General features: G+C 40.0%; 1 protein-coding gene across 4 annotated transcripts in view; it reads left to right on the forward strand.

Annotated features, from left to right (window-relative positions):
- The window catches only part of inf2 (inverted formin 2), a 38,687-nt gene that overhangs the window by 10,820 nt on the left and 10,140 nt on the right, over nucleotides 1-17,727 (forward strand). For 3 of the 4 annotated variants that reach the window (XM_061895408.1, XM_061895406.1, XM_061895407.1), the window contains exons 2-17: nucleotides 283-693; nucleotides 3,032-3,147; nucleotides 3,291-3,450; nucleotides 6,681-6,714; nucleotides 6,846-6,987; nucleotides 10,686-10,818; nucleotides 10,897-11,625; nucleotides 13,456-13,601; nucleotides 13,696-13,757; nucleotides 16,277-16,379; nucleotides 16,471-16,556; nucleotides 16,695-16,795; nucleotides 16,900-16,970; nucleotides 17,051-17,158; nucleotides 17,237-17,307; nucleotides 17,371-17,491. In XM_061895408.1, the coding sequence (XP_061751392.1) occupies nucleotides 294-693; nucleotides 3,032-3,147; nucleotides 3,291-3,450; nucleotides 6,681-6,714; nucleotides 6,846-6,987; nucleotides 10,686-10,818; nucleotides 10,897-11,625; nucleotides 13,456-13,601; nucleotides 13,696-13,757; nucleotides 16,277-16,379; nucleotides 16,471-16,556; nucleotides 16,695-16,795; nucleotides 16,900-16,970; nucleotides 17,051-17,158; nucleotides 17,237-17,307; nucleotides 17,371-17,491 (2,583 nt within the window). In that variant the 5' untranslated portion in view covers nucleotides 283-293. Of the gene's footprint in view, nucleotides 1-282; nucleotides 694-3,031; nucleotides 3,148-3,290; nucleotides 3,451-6,680; nucleotides 6,719-6,845; nucleotides 6,988-10,685; nucleotides 10,819-10,896; nucleotides 11,626-13,455; nucleotides 13,602-13,695; nucleotides 13,758-16,276; nucleotides 16,380-16,470; nucleotides 16,557-16,694; nucleotides 16,796-16,899; nucleotides 16,971-17,050; nucleotides 17,159-17,236; nucleotides 17,308-17,370; nucleotides 17,492-17,727 lie in introns of those variants that run through there. The other variant, XM_061895409.1, reaches the window with a different exon arrangement.

Consider the following 17,727-nt stretch of genomic DNA (forward strand, 5'->3'; position numbering starts at 1 on the left):
ATTTATAAATGATGGTGGAAAATAAGTATTTGGTCAACCATTCAAAGCTCTCACTAATGGAAGGAGGTTTTGGCTCAAAATCTCACGATACATGGCCCCATTCATTCTTTTCTTAACACGGATCAATCGTCCTGTCCCCTTAGCAGAAAAAACAGCCCCAAAGCATGATGTTTCCACCCCCATGCTTCACAGTAGGTGTGGTGTTCTTGGGATGCAACTCCCACACTTTTTTCAAGTGGTCTCCAAATCAGCAAGACTGCATCTTTCCTCTTTCTTTCGCAGGTGCATTAACAATGTTTACAGGGCTCTCAGATGTGAAGAAGAAGTGGGCAGCAGTTCGGGGTCGCCTGGGCTCCTCTCAGGACTCGGACTCCCAGCAGGAAGCCAACCTAGAGAGTGCAGATCCCGAGCTCTGCATCCGACTGCTCCAGGTCCCCACCGTGGTCAACTATTCCGGCCTGAAGCGTCGCCTGGACCGCAGCGACCAGTCATGGATGGTCCAGTTCCTGGAGCTCAGTGGCTTGGATCTTCTCCTGGAGGCCCTGGACAGGCTGTCTGGGAGGGGTTGCTCCCGCATCGCAGATGCCCTCCTGCAGCTCACCTGCGTCAACTGCGTCCGTGCAGTCATGAACTCATCAGCAGGGATTCACTTCATCATAGAGAACGAGGGATACATCCGCAAGCTCTCCCAAGGTCAGTCATTATGATACACATCTTTTATAATGTAGTGCACGCTCAAATCACATGCAAATATAATTATGACTCATTTAGAAAGCTTACTCCGAAGTAGGGCTGCACGATTAATCAATTTTGAATTGTAATAGGATTATTTTAGAATGACAATGTTAAAAAAAAGTTAAATAATTTTCCTTTTTTAGGGTTGCGCAATATAGACGGAATATCATATAAATTATATACATTTGACCGATTATAGAGTTTTCGATACTCTCGTTATGTCGTCAGAATTTGTTGATGAAGAGCTGTGTCCCGCCAATTTGACAGCGACAAGCAAATGAACGCGACCTAAACACACTAGTCGTATTCCAGTTAGCGGATAATAATCCTCCACAGTGCAAAAGCCCCTTCGAAGTCAGCGATGCTTACTATGTTTTTTACAAGTACCATTATCACTAGAGGAGGAGAATAGCTAAACATGCTACACTACACATCGTAGGAGGGTATGCTAACGCAAGCTAATCTCTTGAATGTAAAGAAAGGTGGGCAGATCAATGCAAATATCTACAGTAACAATACCGAGAATAATATCAGTATATGGTCAATACAGCAGTGGTTAGATGAAGATTTTTATGACATAAATTTAAGTTTTTCTTATTGCTTACAAACTCAGGAAATAATCCCTGAACACAAGAGAACTTTTAAGGGCAACGTTTGTGCAAATCAGATTCAATAGTAGGAAAATACGTCAATATTTAATGAATTTTTTCCTACGGCCCTCCTGTCTGTTTTTAACTTGGCAATAATTGTCATAAAAAATTGAATCATTCATTGATCTTGAAAACTCAAAAGTATCCGTATCAGCGTTGATATGGCCGATACTGCCCCAAATGTGTAAAATAGACCAAAACTAATGTAAAGTATCCGAACAACAGAACAATGTGCTAATTACATTTTAACAGAAGTGTAGATGGAACCATGTCACAACAAAAAGTAACCAGATAGCAGTGTATTAAATTATAAGTCAATACAGTAATATTAAATTAAAAAGTACATCAAAAATATTTTTGAGAAAATAATACAACCGGAAATATGTAACTGCAAATGTAAGCAGCAAAATTAGGAGCCTCTGTATCCTGTTTTGAAATGGTTCAATTATCATTTATATCAAAAAAAATTTACATCATATTGTGATGTTGATTTTAGGCAAGATTGTCAAACCCTACTTTCTATCATGTCTGAGAATGCTCTTCATAGAAAAGTGGCTCTCCCACACACGTGTGGCGGCATGGCTTGGTCGGTAGAGCAGCCGTGCCAGCAACTTTAGGGTTCCAGATTTGATCCCTGCTTCTGCCATCCTAGTCACTGCCGTTGTGTCTTTGGACAAGATACTTAACCTGCTCCCAGTGCAACACACACAGGTTTAAATGTAACTTAGATAATTTCACTATGTAAACCGATTTGAGTCACTAGAGAAAAGCGCTATATAAATATAATTCACATCACACGCCAATATTTCCCATATATTTATTTATTTGTGGCAACAAATGAAATTTGCCTCGTCACAAATGCAGACTTGGCTATTCTGGTTTGCCCCTGCTAAAAAACATATATTAGTGAAGTGAAGTGAATTATATTTATATAGCACTTTTTCTCTAGTGACTCAAAGCGCTTTGCAAAGTGAAACCCAATATCTAAGTTACATATAAACCAGTGCGGGTGGCACTAGGAGCAGGCGGGTAAGGTGTCTTGCCCATGGACACAACGGCAGTGACTAGGATGGCGGAAGCGGGGATCGAACCTGGAAGCCTCAAGCTGCTGGCACGGCCACTCTACGAACCGAGCTATCAACCATATTAATACTGTGGCCTTACGTATCGTAACTCTGGTTGGCAACATACCTCAGCCAAACCTGCTATGCCAGAGAATATGATGTCACAGAAGAGGTTTGTGTTGCCAATTTCATGATATTGTAGCTACAAAGTAGGCAAAAGAGATCAGTAAGTCTATTAAATATAAGCGGTCAAATGAGGCAAAGTTTTTGGTGCATAAGCAAAGATCTGCCTCCACAAGCCCATAAAGTGTGCTTCCCTCTTTTGTATATTTTAGCTTTCACCCAAAAATATAATTAAAAATCGAGATTTCAAAGAGAAAAATATGGATTATTTAGTTTTGGCCCATATGTATAGCTCTACTTCAGAGCATTGGGATTTTTGGATTAGCAACACAAACATGTTTATCTGCTGCCTCATCCTTAGAGGACAAAGTTCAGGTTGCACTGTCTAGAAAACACATGAGGCATGTTAGAGTCTACTGGTGGTGTGTGTTTCATCTGTGTTGTCATGATGCCCCACAGCCTTGGACACCTCCAACACCATGGTGAAGATGCAGGTGTTTGAGCTCCTTGCAGCTCTCAGCATGTTCTCTACAGATGGTCATCGCCTTGCTCTGGATGCTCTAGACCACTACAAGGCAAGAGTGTTGATAGTTTTAGGAACTGTAAAAAAAAAAACTGTTAACAATGCCCTCTAGTGGCTGTTGTTGTGTATTGCAATCACAAACAATGCATTAAAATAAAGAGGGTGACTAATTCCACTGTGATTTTTGTCTTCCAGGGAGTGAAGACACAGCAGTATCGCTTCAGCGTGATCCTGAACGAGTTACAGGAAACAGACAACGTTCCTTACATGGTCACGCTCCTCAGTGTCATCAACGCACTCATCTTTGGCTCCGATGACCTCTTGCAGAGAGATAAGATGAGAAAGGAGTTTATCGGTAGGTCCAGGTTGCTACTAAACAATCAATCAGCACATAGAGAGTGACTCCACTTTGGCTATTAAAGCTTTCAGGGCCATTCTACCAAATTGGTGCCATTTACTTGGTGTAACACTCTCCAAAAACACATTTATTTGTGTCTTTTTTCAATTGTAAATCTGATAATACACATATTGAACTAAGCAAAATGTAAATTATACAAGTTCTCTCTTCCAAATACGCTTAATTTGTGTAACATGATTTAAAAGTAACAGTTATTAGCATAACATTTGCAAATGCTAAAACCATACTCCAGTGATTCAACAACAACTGTTTGAAAAATAAATAACATCAATCAATTACATAACAGGACTGAGCTAATATTTTAACCTCCCAAGTTATAGTTAAAATATCATCAAATATACATAAAAACGATGCAACTTCCGGTGGACTATGTGATTTGTGGAATATTCAGAATTTTTCAGAAGGGGTATATGTGTTAGGGTAACAGGACTGAGTGAGAACTCAGGTAGTTGTCTCTTGTTTATCACTGTTTATTGATTCCCGATATGACCTCAATAAATTAAAGTAGAAATCATTAAATCAAATAGTTTAATAGTTAGAGCAGGGGTAACCAACCTTTTTGAAGCCAAGAGCTACCTCTTGGGTACTGAATAATGCAAAGGGCTACCAGTTTGATACACACCTTAATAAATTGCTAGAAATAGCCAATTTGATCAATTTACCTTTAATAAATAAATCTATATCTATATATATATATATATATATATATATATATATATACACATATATATATATATATATATATATATATATATATATATATATATATATATATATATATATAAAATTGATATTTCTGTCTGTCATTCCGTCATACATTTTTTTTTCCTTTTACGGAAGGTTTTTTTGTAGAGAATAAATGATGAAAAAAACACTTAATTGAACGGTTCAAAAGAGGAGAAAATAGGAAAAATAGAAAATGTTATTTTGAAACATAGTTTCTCTTCAATTTCGACTCTTTAAAATTCAAAATTCAACTGAAAAAAAAGAAGAGAAAAACTAGCTAATTTGAATCTTTTTGAAAAAATTAAAACAATAATTTATGGAAAATTATTGGTAATTTTTCCTGATTAAAATTAAGTTTAGAATTTTAATGACATGTTTTAAATAGGTTAAAATCCAAGCTGCATTTTGTTAGAATATATAACAAATTGGACCCAGCTATATTTCTAACAAAGACAAATCATTATTTCTTCTAGATTTTCCAGAACAAAAATTTTAAAATAAATTCAAAAGACTTTGAAATAAGATTTAAATTTGATTCTAAAGATTTTCTAGATTTGCCAGAATATTTTTTTTTTATTTTAATAATAAGTTTGAACATTTCACAAATATTCTTTGTCGAAAAAACAGAAGCTAAAATGAAGAATAAAATCAAAATGCATTTATTATTCTTTACAATAAAAAAAATACATTTACTTGAACATTGATTTAAATTGTCAGGAAAGAAGAGGAAGGATATTAAAAGGTATATGTGTTTAAAAATCCTAAAATCATTTTTAAGGTTGTATTTTTTCTCCAAAATTGTCTTTCTGAAAGTTACAAGAAGCAAAGTTAAAAAAATAAATGAATTTATTTAAACACGTGAAGACCAAGTCTTTAAAATATTTTCTTGGATTTTCAAATTCTATTTGAGTTTTGTCTCTCTTAGAATTATAAATGTCGAGCAAAGCGAGACCAGCTTGCTAGTAATTAAATACAATTTAAAAAAATAGAGGCAGCTTACTGGTAAATGCTGCTATTTGAGCTATTTTTAGAACAGGCCAGCAGGCTACTCATCTGGTCCTTACGGGCTACTTGGTGCCTGCAAGCACCGCGTTGGTGACCCCTGAGTTACAGCATAAAAAACTGTTAATGACCTACTTTATACGATTTTCAACATCATCGGAGCACCCTTAGACCGGAAATCACACACTTTACTCACCTTTACACTCTTTTAATTCACTATAGTAAGACTGATTGAAGCTGAGCCAATCAGTAGCCACTATACTGAACAGCACGCTCTGATTGGTTTGGTCTCGTCTTGTGGCCAACACTACCGTATTTAGCAATTTTATGCTTGAAAATGCTTAATTTTGGACCAACAAAATTGGTGAAGCCACAATATTTAAAGTGCGATGTGGCAAGAGATGTGTGTATTTTAATTATAATTTTTTTCTCTAAGAGAATAAGTATTCGGGATAAAGAGTAACACAACTGTCTAAAAAGTAAAATACAATACTGAAGGACTTCATTTTGTATGCTTCATAGTAAAGTCTTGAAAAACACATTTTTTCAGTTCAAAGTTGTTTTAATTGATCTTTTAAATTGTATTAATTGATAAATATGCAATCAGATCAATGTGCAGGAGCACACTGCCTAGTGAAAAAATGTTGTAATTAATTTGATCATAGAATTATATAATTTCTTTTCTGGCGACACAAATAGCACTAATTTGATTGAACGGCCCTCCAGCATTTTACCTTATCTTTTGTAGACCTTTTGTATCTGCACTGTGGCCACATTATTTCCATATTGTGGGACCAATAATGTCTGTCCTATCCTATCTTATCCTATCGTATCCTATCCTATCCTATTCTGTTTCCCTTTGCTAAGAGTACATATAAAGCACAATACAGGAGCATCTTTGGAGCTGTAGTGCACTAAGAATAGGTTGGATGTCCTCCTATCTTCTGAAGAAATGCCCCAATGTACAAAACTTGAGGCATATTTGTGTATTGATTGATTGAAACTTTTATTATTAGATTGCACAGTACAGTACATATTCCGTACAATTGACCACTAAATGGTAACACCACATAAATCAATTAATGGTAATTCTTGGTATGTCATATCATAACAGCAACTTTAGTAACAATATGACCTCATTTGATGTATTTGCTATTGAAAACAAAGTGAAGAAAACTCACAATCAGTGCTGATATTTTTGTATATCAGTGAAGCTTCTTAAAAGACCTACTGGGGGGATTTTTTGAACCCTTCTATTTCTATTGGTTGTCTCCTTGGACCAATCAACAGTTTGAATGGCCACGCCTCTCTTGTAATTGCTCACCTGCGACTTCTTGCTCCTTTCCATACTGTTGTTCTAATATGAGTTTCCCCTCTGGTGATGTACAAAATTCAAGAAGAGTGTTGTGTCACCTGATGAATATTTTATTCTTCTGCAGGGCTTCAGCTTCTTGACATTCTGCCAAAATTAAGGTGAGCATGCATGCGCTCTCTTGTTCACCTTTAATTAGGCAGCCTCTTCATTGTTTGAGATGAAATGGCATTTAAATGTGAAGTGTGGTGCACCCGTACCTATTACATGTATGTGTGTGTGCGACATGCAGAGAACAGGAGGATGAAGACTTGATTATTCAATGTGAAGCGTTTGTAGAGGCAATGGCTGAAGATGAGGAGGAGCTGCTCCGAATAAACGGTGGCATCGACATGAGCAATCACCTGGAGGTCTTCACCACTCTCTTCAACAAGGTGACACTCCATGCTGCATGGACACAACACCATTTACTCGTGATTTTGTACAGGGGCGTATACAAAATGTTGGGGGCCCCCATACACCAGACACACAAAGGGCACCCTATCCTACCCTAAACACAACTTCCCTACCCCATACACACTTTGTATGTTTACATGCAATAAAAACTGATGAATGAATGAACCATGAATTTGGTTGAAACCAGCATTTTAGGTCTCATGTCAAAGGCTTAAGTATTTGACTTTAAAAGATGAGTTTAACATATTAAGACTGGAAAATCTCTAGATAACTCGCCAAAAATAATTTTGTTTTGCTTTTTTTTTTTTAAGAAAAAGTGAAAACAAATTCAATATAAAGTGGTCAGATTATGAATGTAATAATATTCTTAAATATGATTTTAAATTAAGTTTTTCCTCCATTGTGTAAATTATCTGATTCACATATCATTAGATAATATGAATCATAATACTGTACATCGTCATTATTATTATTATCCATCCATCCATTGCTACCGCTTGTTCCATTTTGGGGTCGCGGGGGGCGGTGGCGCCTATCTCAGCTACAATCGGGCGGAAGGCAGACTACACCCTGGACAAGTCGCCACCTCATCGCAGGGCCAACACAGATAGACAAACCACATTCACACTCACATTCACACACTGGGGCCAATTTAGTGTTATTATTAATATTATTATTATTATTATTAGTGTTATCTCCGGGAGTTCCTCCCCTGTCTTTAAAACCTTGTGATGTGACTGTATCTAACTTTAAGTGAGGTTCCTTGAACGCACCACAGTAAGTTAGTTTTTTTTTTGTTTTTTTTTTTTACAAAAAGTGCCAACAAATTCAATATAAAGTGGCCAGATTATGAATATGAATAATTTTCTCAAATGTGATTTTAAATCAAGTTCTTTCCTCAATAGTGTAGGTCAGGGGTCCCCAAACTACGGCTCGCGGACCAGATCAGGCCCGCCAGCGTTGGAGATCTGGCCCGTGGGAAGTCCGAAGTTAATCATTTATTTATTTTTATTTTTTCATAATCTGTCCTTTCTAATCCATTTTCTACCGCTTGTTGCTTGTTACTCCCAGAGTCTCCTAGCCGCTCAGGCAAATCACATTGTCTAAAAATGCATTTTCCAATCGATGACGTGATATTATTTACATATATATATATATGTATATATATATATATATATATATATATATACACATAGATTGACGTGCGGTGAGGTTAATGGCTGGTGAGGCACTGACTTCATCACAGTCAAATTTACAAACATATGAACCCTAAAGAGTATCTTATTCGCCATTTAATTGGCAGCAGTTAACGGGTTATGTTTAAAAGCTCATACCAGCATTCTTTCCTGCTTGGCACTCAGCATTAAGGATTGGAATTGGTAGTTAAATCACCAAAAATGATTCACGGGCACGGTACCGCTGCTGCTCACTGCTCCCCTCACCTCCCAGGGGGTGAACAAGGGGAAGGGTCAAATGCAGAGGACAAATTTCACCACACCTAGTGTGTGTGACAATCATTGGTACTTTTACTTAACTTTAACTTTACACATACAAACTGTAGCACACAAAAAAGCACATTGAATAAAAATAAACGTTATTATGGTCTTACCTTTTACTTATAAATGAAGTCAATGCGCCGCTCTTTTTGAACAAAAGTATCGATAACTTGTTTATAGAAGTCTTCCTTATCTTTCTTCAGTTTTAAAAGTCTCTCTGTCTCGATGGAGATCCTCCTTTATTACCTCCTGCTTCGATTGAAAGTCCAGTTTAGAAAACTGTTTTATTTTAGATATGTAATTCTCCATGTTAAAAGGCCAGGTGAGAGGAAAAAATAAACGATCGCTGCTAACTGTTGCTGCTTGTTGTCACTTCTTCTGCAGCCGAGTAGTTGCAAGAATGATCTCTGGAATCACCAGCGCCCTCTACCACCAGGAGGCGGGATTACTGCGAGCCTCACCCAGTGCATTTTCGCAGCCGTTCTATGATTGCTCAGCACAAGAAATACGTTACACATATGCAGTTGTTGACAAAATACACTGTACATTATATACCTCAGCTAACTAAACTATGGAAATGTATAATATAATTCATATAGCAATACGGTCTCACTGCACAGCAGCCAGCAGTTAGCCGAGTCATTACGCAATCCATGGTGAGGCTCAACTGGCTGCTGACTCACCGCAAGTCTCTTCTCGGTATTTGAACGGCAAATGTGAAAATTCAGCGATTTTGCATTCAAATAATTCTAAAACTGGTGGAGTTAAATGGAAAATAACTATAATCACTGGATACATATAACAATTGATTTTTTTTTTCTTTTTACAAATTTTTCTTTCCATGAGGGCACGTGAGGCCCTGCCTCCCCTGACTGCACGTCACATATACATATATATATATATATATATATATATATATATATATATATATATATATATATATATATATATATATATATATATATATATATATATATATATATATATATATATATATATAAGGGGTGTAACGGTAGGGGTATTTTATCGAACCGTTTCGGTACGGGGTTTTCGGTTCGGTGCGGAGGTGTACCGAACGAGTTTCCACACGTACGTATTAAGTAGCGTACAGCACGTTGTGTAAACAATACTCAAAATGCCGGACATTTGAGGCATTTAAGAAACTCCGCCCTGACAGCTCCGCAAAAGAGAACATGTCCGGTGAAAAGAGGACGTATGGTCAGTCTATGACCAAGCAGCGACCGGGCTTAGTCCTGACCACACGTCCTCCCCTCACCATCCGCGGGGCCGCCCAGGAGGAGCCCCCCAAATGTCCGGCACCTCGAGTTATGGTTGCGTGTATTTTCAATGTACGTTTAGTGTTAAAAAGGTTAAAAACAAAACAAATTGCGCGCGCAGCAGCATTCGTGAAGGAGGGGGAGAGACAGAGAGAGCACATGCGTCTGCTTTTTATCCATAGATTTCAGATTTAATTTTTGTGTCAAAAGTGTGCCCTGGAGGCCATTTGCAGCCCACAGCTAATGTTTTAAAGGCCCACGGCACATTCTAAAAATACTATTAAAATAAACATAACAAAAGTGAAATAAAAAAGCAAATGTAATTTACAAAAAGTTGCAATGTTGACTAATAAAACAAAGCAGTTTTTTTTTAAACTGTCATTGCTCAAAACATAAACATATGTAGACTATATGTAGTATATGTAGAATATATGTATATATTGTATATATAATATTGTATCTATATTATATTATTTATTATAATTATTGTCTATTGTGAGCAAACTGTGGTGCTGAATTTCTCCCAGGGATCAATAAAGTGCTTTCTATTCTATTCTATAATATTAAATCAAAATCAATGTTATTATGAATTATTGACCTATCCAAGGTTCCCATTACTTCACATCAAATATTCCACTAAGAAAAATATTTTTGGTGGAAGATTTTGCAAATTTGGTAAATAAATAACTGAGTGAAGTTTTCCAAGTTATGTTTGCCGCTACCAGGTGGAACGAAACATCTTTCGTTTTTGCAAAGTGTCTGTAGTCTTGGACATTTTTAGAAAAAAATATAACTTTACAATTTTACCTGTGTTTGGGGACCCTTGGTACAACATCCTCACTTTCCCTCCACCTTGACGCCCATGATTTCAAATATTGAAAGTGACACTTTGATGTGTTCCAGGTGAGCAGCTCCCCAGCTTCTCTCCAGCTGCTGTCCATTCTGCAGACGCTTCTCCTGCTGGGGCCGAGCCGCTCTGATATCTGGCTGGCCCTGGAGGCCATCACAAACCGAGCTATTTTGTTGGCCCAAGACTGTAAGTCTGCATTATTGTGATGCATTTGCTTTTTACTGTGTATTTATGTTATGCTTGTGTTTTTTGTCTGGACTCCAGCGCAGATGGGGTGCTTTGAGAAGATCATGGAGCGCCTGACATTCTGCAAGGGCAAGAGCTGTGAGAGGCGTGACGAAGTGGACGGTCAGACAGTCAGGGTAGACAAGGCTGTGCAGACTGGTCATGAGGAACAAAACCAGCTGAATAAACGTACGTTGTCATTTCGGAAGTCACTAGTTGCTGCTCCACCTCTTCCAAGTTTGAACTGGCCCCGAGGTTCTATACAGAGTCCACTACCTGCACCACCCCCTCCTCCTCCACTTCCTGGAGTACTTGGTGGGCCTCCACCACCCCCACCCTTACCTGGTATGGTACCTCCACCACCACCTCCACCATTACATTGCGGTCCAGGCATGGCTGGCCCACCGCCTCCACCACCCCTGCCCGGCATGAGCAACGGACCACCGCCTCCACCCCCCCTGCCTGGCATGAGCAACGGAGTACCGCCTCCACCACCCCTGCCCGGCATAAGCAACGGACCACCGCCTCCACCCCCACTGCCCGGCATGAGCAACGGACCACCGCCTCCACCACCCTTGCCCGGCATGAGCAACGGACCACCGCCACCACCTCCCCTATTTGGCATCCCACCCCCTCCACCGCCGCCCTCGGGTTTGATTGTGGCTCAGAGCAGCTATGCGTTGGGCTGCAACACACCTGCAAAGGCGAGCCGATGTCCCACTCTGAGGATGAAAAAGCTCAATTGGCAAAAGCTCCGATCTGTTGCTGGTGAGTAACGTGGGGTTTGGCGCAATGTTTCTTGAAAAATTGTAGTTTTTTTGCCTTAATCATAGAAAATGATAAGATTAAGTTCTTGACAATGCAGCACTAGTAGTGAGTGTAGTGTTCACATGTGGAGGAATTTTAGTGCAACTTGATTGCTGTATGTAGTACACAAGGGATATTTAACTGGCATCCCAGGGGCCAAATCCGGCTCGAGAATGACACCATACCAGCCCGTGGGTTCAGTTCAAAACTTTGGAGACAAATATTCCTATCAAATTCCTAAAAACACTCGAGTGCTCCTGTTGTATGAAGGAACGTAGACCTTTGTAAACACAGTGGCAGATCATTGCATTGACTTTTTAACCTTCCTAGCAAATGTAGAACACCGGGATTCAAGAGTGTTATTTACATAGCTGAGGTGTTCCCCAAGGCGTCCCTTTTAAGCCCTCTCCCTTTGGACTGTCAAAGTTTGTGTTGCTGTAGCTTGTTGATTTAAGATGCAGTCAGTAGTCATTTGTTCAACTTCTTCAATCAATCAATCAATCAATCAATCAATGTTTATTTGTATAACCCTAAATCACAAGTGTCTCAAAGGGCTGCACAAACCACCATGACATCCCCGGAAGAACCCACATAAGGTTAAGGAAAACTCACACCCAGTGGGCAAAGAGAACTCACACCCAGTGGGACGTCGGTGACAATGATGACAATGAGAACCTTGGAGAGGACCACATGTGGGCAACCCTCCCCCCACTAGGGTACCTAAAGCAATGGATGTCGAGCAGGTCCAACATGATACGGTAAAAGTGCAATCCATAGTGGATCCAACACTGCCGCGAGAGTTCAGTTCAAAGCGGATCCAAGACAGCAGCGATAGTCCCGTCCACAGGAAACCATCCCAAGATGAGTCGGATCAGCAGCGTAGAGATGTCCCCAACAGATACACAGGCGAGCGGTCCATCCTGGGTCCCGACTCTGGACAGCCAGTACTTCTTACATGGCCATCGGACCGGACCCCCTCCACAAGGGAGGGGGGGGCAGAGGAGAAAAAGAAAAGAAGCGGCAGATCAACTGGTCTAAAAAGGTCTATTTAAAGGCTAGAGTATACAAATGAGTTTTAAGATGAGACTTAAATGCTTCTACTGAGATAGCATCTCTAACTGTTACCGGGAGTGCATTCCAGAGTACTGGAGCCCGAACAGAAAACGCTCTATAGCCCGTAGACTTTTTTTCGGCTTTAGAAATCACTAATAAGCCGGAGTCCTTTGAACGCAGACTTCTTAAATCTCAAGGTTCCATTTTAGGTCCTCTTTTTCATCATTTGGGTCTGTTCAACTACTACTAGCCCGCGAGTTCAGTTCCAAAAACTTGTGAGAGACTCACATTTTTGCTGCAGATTCTTAAAACACTCCTAATTGTAGAAGTTCCATAAAAACAGCAACGCTGACAAAATATACTTAAATCAAATAGAGGAAGCTCGTAGCTTTTTTTGAAAAGAGGCCCACGAAGCAATTTAGTTGAATATTTATGTGGTGAACATTTTGCCCTAAGTTTCCTGGGATAGGCTCTAGCCCAGAAATGACATTCCCTATCAATGAATGGATCGACATGTCTGCCATATTTGTGGAAGTTCTTTGAACCCTGCACAACGGTCTTTCATGCCTCAGGTTGAAACAATATAGTACAGTATTTTTTGCACCTAAATATTGTAAAGTGTTGCACTTGAAACACTGCTAAATTCAACTCGAATGTCTCGGGTTCAGAAAGGAAAGCACGATATTTCATACACAATTTTGTCGCTTGTGACGGGTCCTGCTCTCTCCGTACACACAGATGGTCACTCCATGTGGGCTTCAGTTCAGAAAGAGCCTTCTCCTCACGAGCCGGACTATAGCAGTATCGAGCAGCTGTTCTGTCTCCCGGTGACCGAGCACAAAGACAAGGGGGCAGCTGCTCCTGTCAAGAAGGAGCCTAAAGAGGTGCGCATGGTCAACACTCGACACTGAAGCACTGAAAATAAGCAGGCCCGTTTTTCTAAACCAAATATACAAATCTGTCTATGTCTATTTCTAGATATCGTTCATTGATCCCAAGAAAAACTTGAATCTCAACATATTCCTGAAGCAGTTCAAATGGTAAGATACAACACTTTTTTTTAATTTGTAAGCTACATAAACTTCATTAGGTACATCTGCACAGGTTGATGAAATCCAGTAAAATGGCGGCATAAAAACTTTGTCTCGTAGTACAAATCTACACCTTTGCAAACCACAACCTTCCGTTGTGGATAGGCATGCAGTAATTACACAGGTCCGTTTATACACGCATATCAAAACATACAATATGAGATGTTCCAGGTATTTTCATGTTGATTTGAGGGTTGTCGTCCGCTGCAAGTTCTTGCCACAGAACCAGATGATCAACCGTCACGTCTCCAGAGAAATATTGCAATATTTGGTTTGTTCAGAAAAGGCGAGAGTTGTGGCTAAAAATTTTGTCTCGTAGTACAAATCTACACCTTTGCAAACCACAACCTTCCGTTGTGGATAGGCATGCAGTAATTACACAGGTCCGTTTATACACGCATATCAAAACATACAATATGAGATGTTCCAGGTATTTTCATGTTGATTTGAGGGTTGTCGTCCGCTGCAAGTTCTTGCCACAGAACCAGATGATCAACCGTCACGTCTCCAGAGAAATATTGCAATATTTGGTTTGTTCAGAAAAGGCGAGAGTTGTGGCTCACAAAGTTGGTCGTTGACAGTCGTAGCTACACCATTTAGTTGTGATGTTAGCATTCAATGTTAGCTTTGCGTGTCTGCGTTGTCCTTCCATATCGATCACGCCAACGCTGTGTTATTGATCTTGAAAGTGAAGGGAATCAAGAGTTACTTTGGCCGCACAGCTGCTGATGGTTTATAAGGAGTCTTGTTAACCTGAAGTGCTCCGCCAACTCTGATGCTATTTCCAGCTGTTGTCTTTTCAATCAATCAATCAATCAATGTTTATTTATATAGCCCCAAATCACAAATGTCTCAAAGGACTGCACAAATCATTACGACTACAACATCCTCGGAAGAACCCACAAAAGGGCAAGGAAAACTCACACCCAGTGGGCAGGGAGAATTCACATCCAGTGGGACGCCAGTGACAATGCTGACTATGAGAAACCTTGGAGAGGACCTCAGATGTGGGCAACCCCCCCCCCTCTAGGGGACCGAAAGCAATGGATGTCGAGCGGGTCTAACATGATATTGCTTGTGTCAAAGATTCACCGATGTGGAGATGTGTTTTTAATGAGACAGGTGTTAAAGATCCATCCATCCATTTCCTACGGCTTATTCCCTTTGGGGTCGTGGGGGGCACTGGTGCCTATCTCAGGTACAATCGGGCGAAAGGCGCAGTACACCCTGGACAAGTCGCAGGTGTTAAAGATGAATATCAAAAAAGTTGTTGAGATTGTCACAGTGAAATTAGCGCCCTAGTGTTAGCAAAAAAAATGCTTTAATGGGGACATTTTTCTACAGTTGAAGCACTTTGTGGTCTTAATAACATGAGATGGTAGTTCTTTGGTCAAAAATTTGCATATTATGTTTTACAGACCGTTTTCAAACCACTTTCTGACCATCTCTTAAGGATGCGCTGTTTTGTGGGCGGTCTTATTTACGTGCCTCCCCTTGAACATGTTTTTCCGCCATCTATGATGTAGTTTTTAGTGCTTCCAAATGGAGTCTACTGACAGGTTAAGTACGAACTCTAAGATACTATGTATTAGAAATAGCAACAGCGGAAGATGCTGCCCCACAACAAGAGATATTTTCAATTGAATTATATTTATATAGCACTTTTCTCTAGTGAATCAAAGCGCTGTACTTAGTGAAATCGATTATCTAAGCTACATTTAAACCCGTGTGGGTGGTACTGGGATCAGGTGGGTAAAATATATTTCCCAAGGTCACAACAGAAGTGAATAGGATGGGGGAAGTGGGGCTTGAACCTAGAACCCTCAAGTTGCTGGCACGGCCGCTCTACCAACTGAGCCACATGGCGAAAAATTATCTTTTTGACTATGACTACAATGGCGGACTCGCGCAAAGCCCTTTGAGTAAACTCTCATATATGGATAATCCGCCACGTCACAAATGGCATAAACATCGCCAATGGGAAAAGTGGTCCTGGAAGTATAAAAGAATGCAAGATTGTTTTATAAATATGTCCACCGTGTCGCCACGGTTTATTTCAAATTTCCAGGACTTATGCAGATCCAAAATACACAGCAGGTACCAATAGAGAAGAAAAGGTGGTTTTGCATAACATGGCCTTTTTAACCCAAAAACGGAAACTGCTAAGTGAATATTTTCACATTGCCACAAGATTATAGAGAATGAGACACATAGTGCACTGCAACACAATACAAAAATAAGACTTAAAATAACACTTAATTTAGGATAAAAACATGTAGAATGTGTTGTCTAGATGAAGCGTGATGTAGCAAGGGACTGGGTTTTTTGTGACACCAGTCCTGACTTCTTCTGACACACAAATGGTGATCTAAACCTCGGTCCCTTGAGTTACATCAACAAAATGTCTGACTGTACCTAATGTTCTGGCTATCAAATACCCTTCCTAATATTCCAAATGTTGTGTCCAGCTCAAATGAGGACTTTGTGGCGATGATTCAGAAAGGTGACAGAAGCAGGTTCGATGTGGAGGTGCTAAAGCAGCTCCTGAAGCTCCTGCCAGAGAAACATGAGGTTTGTTAAGACCTACGCATTATTCTTAAAGCTGTCATTTAAAAGCCCACACAAAGATCCAAACCTGCCCCTGTGTCGTGATGTTGTCTAGATTGAAAATTTGAAGTCTTTCCAAGGAGAGAAGGAGAAGCTTGCGAATGTCGACCGTTTCTTCACATCGCTCCTTTCTGTCCAGTGGTAACTTCCTTCCCCAGCCATGAATGAACAATCTTAACAATTTGTCTGTCTGATTAATTAGTTTCCCATTGGCTAGAGAACACATGTAAGCAGGCACTGGTTACATATTTCACTTCCCTACACTCTTCTTGTTTGCAGTTATCATCTAAGGATTGAGTGCATGTTGTTGTGTGAGGAGACCGTGTCAGTTTTGGACATGCTCCAACCTAAAGCCAAGCTGTTGGAGGAAGCCTGTCACTGTAAGTAAAATAGTCTCTACTTGGGTTTTGTGCAAAAATGACCTGATTTTATCCTTTTATCCTTGCTTGACATATCCCAACTCATTTGCAATCCATTTTCTCAGCTCTCAGGACGAGCACGCTCGTGCCCGTTTTCTGCAGGCTCATTCTTGACGTGGGCAATTTTCTCAACTATGTAAGAGCTCCAAATATCTGTTTTATTGCCGCTGACATTTGGACAAGGTCGACAATTTTTAAAGAATGATCTCCTTCTAGGGAAGTCACACAGGGAACGCCGAGGGGTTTAAGATCAGCTCGCTTCTCAAGCTTACAGAGACCAAGGCAAACAAGAGCCGCATTACATTACTTCATCACATTCTAGAGGTAGCTCACAGCTGCAGACATTTTTCCACCTTAAAACATACAATTTAAATCTTTCATGTGTATTGTTGCTTTGCAAAGGAAGCAGAAGAGAGTCACCCAGAGCTGTTGGAATTACCAGGGGACATTGAGATCTGTGAAAAGGCTGCGGGGTAATGCAATAATCTTGCTTTCGCACCGCAAAATGTTTGCCAAATGCTTGTACTTTTTTGTAGGGTGAATCTGGAATCCATCCAGTCTGAAGCCAACGCCCTACTGAAACGACTGAATGAGACAGCCAAGAAAGTCTCCAACTCTGTGGAGGAGTTGAAGGAGCAATATGCAAAAGTTCTCGAGGTGAGATGCTGAGATCCAACCAGGAACTGTCATCCCTGTCAACTCCCGTATTGTACCCCTCCTTTTTTAGACAACCTTCCGTTTAGTTTCCTGTATCTTAACTTTCATAAAATAAAACCTCCCCAGAGCAGCACAAGACCATCCATCCATTTTCTACCGCTTATTCCTTTTTGGGGTCGCGGGCGCCTATCTCAGCTACAATCGGGCGGAAGGCGGGGTACACCCTGGACAAGTCG

This window comes from Nerophis ophidion, linkage group LG03, assembly GCF_033978795.1.
Source record: "Nerophis ophidion isolate RoL-2023_Sa linkage group LG03, RoL_Noph_v1.0, whole genome shotgun sequence".
NCBI classification, from domain to species: Eukaryota; Metazoa; Chordata; class Actinopteri; order Syngnathiformes; family Syngnathidae; genus Nerophis; species Nerophis ophidion.